Source organism: Triticum dicoccoides, chromosome 5B (assembly GCF_002162155.2).
Source record: "Triticum dicoccoides isolate Atlit2015 ecotype Zavitan chromosome 5B, WEW_v2.0, whole genome shotgun sequence".
In the NCBI taxonomy this organism is placed as follows: Eukaryota; Viridiplantae; Streptophyta; class Magnoliopsida; order Poales; family Poaceae; genus Triticum; species Triticum dicoccoides.
The window spans coordinates 585467980-585471196 of record NC_041389.1 but is presented as its reverse complement, the minus strand read 5'-3'; the positions used below and the strand labels follow the sequence as shown (position 1 = coordinate 585471196).

The window sequence follows — 3217 nt, the reverse complement described above, 5'->3', positions numbered from 1 at the left end:
GCCGTCTGTGGCCATGAATCGTGGGGAGATAGACTAAGAGGAAGGTTCAAGGGGCGGCCCTGGCTAAGTGGAGTGGCTAGCTCGCTGGCGTGGAGTCAAAGAAAAAAGAGGGACGGATGGATTTCATGGCGGATTAGAATTTTGGGAGGAGAGATGCGACGCATGAGGAAAGAGAAGTGCAGAGGATGGATAAGCTTTCTCAAAGTAAAAATGATGGATGGGGAGATAAAGTTGTGTGTGGCCCCGTGAGCTTAGCTGGGAAAGCGACCGGCCGAGCGTTCGGCCGGTGCGCCGAACCCGAACGATTCCCTTTGTATTTAGGACGTACGTCTATGAGATAAACTTGTAGTGGACACAAATCTCCGGGTGACTCACGTTCTCCATGGGAGAAGCTTTCTTTCATTATCTACGCAAAATTCTCCACTGGTGAGCGCCACTATCACCCTCTCAGAGCATATCCAACAGGCGCCCAAAAATTACTCCGCGCGCTAAAATTCAGATTTTTTGGGTGCCGGACAGCTCCAGCAGAAACTGTAAAATAGTATGCGCACAAAAATGGTTAGGTGCATGCTGAAAAACGCTATCCCATGCTGCAAATTTAAGCGCCGGATTACACACGCTTCATAATTTACACTGCGTGTTTGGGCATCTGGTAAACTAGATATGTTGGGTCCGGCACGCTAAAAGTGCTAAAATGACGCGCTAAAATTATTTTAGGGCGCGGAATTTTTGTGCGCCTGTTGAAGATGGCCTCATGCTTGTGCACGTGTGTTGAGAGGGTAGATACGGCAAACAACGTACAGACGAGGAAGGCGACAGGCCCATGGCCTCGTCGTGGTAGAAAACTGAGGTGCGCAAAGAAACCGTCCCGATCAACAAGAGCAAGCAAGATCATTCTCATCACCACCAATAGGGGAGAAGAAAGAATTTGGAAGCAGATCGATCGCACCGATGGATTAATATATAATTGACTGCCAAGAATAGCTCGGCAGAAGCCGGCCGATAGGTTTCTTCATCAAGATCCTCGGGAGATGATTAATCGAACTTGATTTAACTTCGTATATACACAAATTAAACCTCGTACGGTAATTAAGTTTCATCGGATCGATCGACAGAAACTTACACATAGAAATGAACTCCAACACTTGTGCGTAGTTTCCGGAGTACTATATAGGTAGCTAGCTTGCGCTCTGAGGCGAGGAGGAAGACGTACGCCGAAGCATTCACTTATGAAAATAAAGAGCCAGACATCAACGCAGGCGGGCGGTCGCCGCCGGCCCGTGCGTGCGTCCTCTTGGACAAAGGCTCGATGAGAGATTCAGAAACCGATCGACAGCGGCGCCACCGGCGCCGGCGTCGTCCGCGATGAGGACGATGGCATGGCCACCTGGCACTTTCCGCACGCGGTGCGCCGCCTAAGCATCTGGCACATGCCCTCGGCGACGCGCTCCGCGGGTCCGCCGCGCCTGAGCATGCGGCAGAAGGCCATGTGCGCCCGCACGGCCTCCTCCACGCCCATCGCCGCCGCGCGCTTGCTGCGGCCGGCCTCGTACTTGACGGACTCGGAGCACAGCCCGCACAGCCACCGGCCCCCGAAGTAGGCCCTCACGCGGACTATGTACTCGCCGGTGCACTCCTCCCCCAGGCCGCAGCACTCGCAGCTCACCACCGCCGAGGCGCCGACAACTCCACCGCCTCCATGTCTAGCTCAGGAAGTTGAATTATTAGCTAGAAAACCACGGCGGGCTCTTTTTCTTGGACTGGTTGATCTGGAAGAAGAAGAATCAGGTTCGCTTGTGCTTTTCGTGCTGTGCTTTGTGTTGTGTGTGCAACGGTAGGTCCATTTATACATCGTTTGGGAGGCCCAGGGCACCCTGGCTCTCGCTGTGTGGCGACCGCGACCCGAGCGACGAACAGTTTGTTTTGTCACATGGAGTCACGCACGTACCCCCGCTCACCGAGCGGGTGTAGCATTCTTGGGTGACACATCCACCAGGTGTATGCCGTGTTGCCTGTGTTTTTTGAGCCCGTTTACACTTAGCTACTCCTATTTCCATCAGGTACTACGTATGCTAGTGCACTACTACTTGTTCCTCGCCTGGTTTAATTTGCCCTGACGAGAAGGGAACATGATCGACAAGAACATTTCGTCCAGCTCTGCGTGTCGTCCAATTTAATATGTCTGAGGACTATGAGCAAATCTCCGCGCGCTTTAGTCTTCGAGTAGACCATCTTTGATTACCATTTCGTGACTTCGATGATACATACAGTATAATTGATCATGCATGTGTGGATTGACCTTGATCACTTCCAAGTTGGAGTTAGGTGCGCGGAGGAATTCATCTCTGCCCTGGATCACAGGCAAAGATCACCACCAGCTGGTTCCCTACGCACACCTTAATATCCCACTATGCTGGCCCGTTCTTTCCTTGCTTCTGTCAATGTGCAAGTGGAACCTAACTGATGGAACACATGGATAAGCACGTTTTGCTGTTACTTACTCAACTGAACATTGTTGGGCTTCATCAGCCGATTATTTTGTGAATGCACTCCGCTGATTTTTTTTTCCCGCCCGATGGTGGTGGAGATGAGGAGGAGCTTAGCAGAGACCAAGGCTGCAATAATCGCGATTTTTTTCATCTGATTCTACAAATTTATCCATATTTGTTGGACTGATTCTCTGATTCTAGTTGATAGAATCTACGATTAAGATTCTGTTACTTATGATCCTACAATTTACAATCCTACCTTAAGGGTTCCGATCCAATTCAGATTGTGTTTCTAACAGCCTTAGCCGGGAGTAAGGGTTTATGGTTGAGGCACCAGAGAGGGACTTTGAGGATGTCTGCCGGTAGGGGCGGGGGTGTTGCACTAACCGACATATAGATGAACAACGAGGAGGCCCCCACGAGTGAAGCAAATGACATAGATCCATTATGAAGTGTGTTTATGTTGTATTTGTTCAATATTAAAAATGAATTTTTTTCCCGTAAATTTGGGTAAATTTTAAAAGAAACTAACTTAGGACAAAGCTTATAGGCCATATATTTTGTAACAGGTGAAATAGAAATGCTGAAGTGTATATATGAATCACTTTTGTGCTGTCACTTAGTCAATCAGTCATTATTTTGTCACTGCACTCTTGTCCATTGTTTTTTCTTCTTTTTCTTTTTTTGCTCTGGCAGTAGTTAAGAAAAGCCCTTTCTAGACTTGGGAG

The 3217-nt window shown here is 49.1% G+C and overlaps 1 protein-coding gene across 1 annotated transcript in view; it reads right to left on the bottom strand.

The window, feature by feature from the left end:
* Positions 1-924: 924 nt before the first annotated feature.
* Positions 925-3217, bottom strand: part of LOC119310195 — a 3791-nt gene continuing 1498 nt past the window's right edge. Inside the window, exon 2 of the mRNA XM_037586012.1 lies at positions 925-1707. Within this exon, the coding sequence (XP_037441909.1) occupies positions 1319-1707 (389 nt within the window). The 3' untranslated portion in view covers positions 925-1318. The remainder of the gene's footprint in view (positions 1708-3217) is intronic.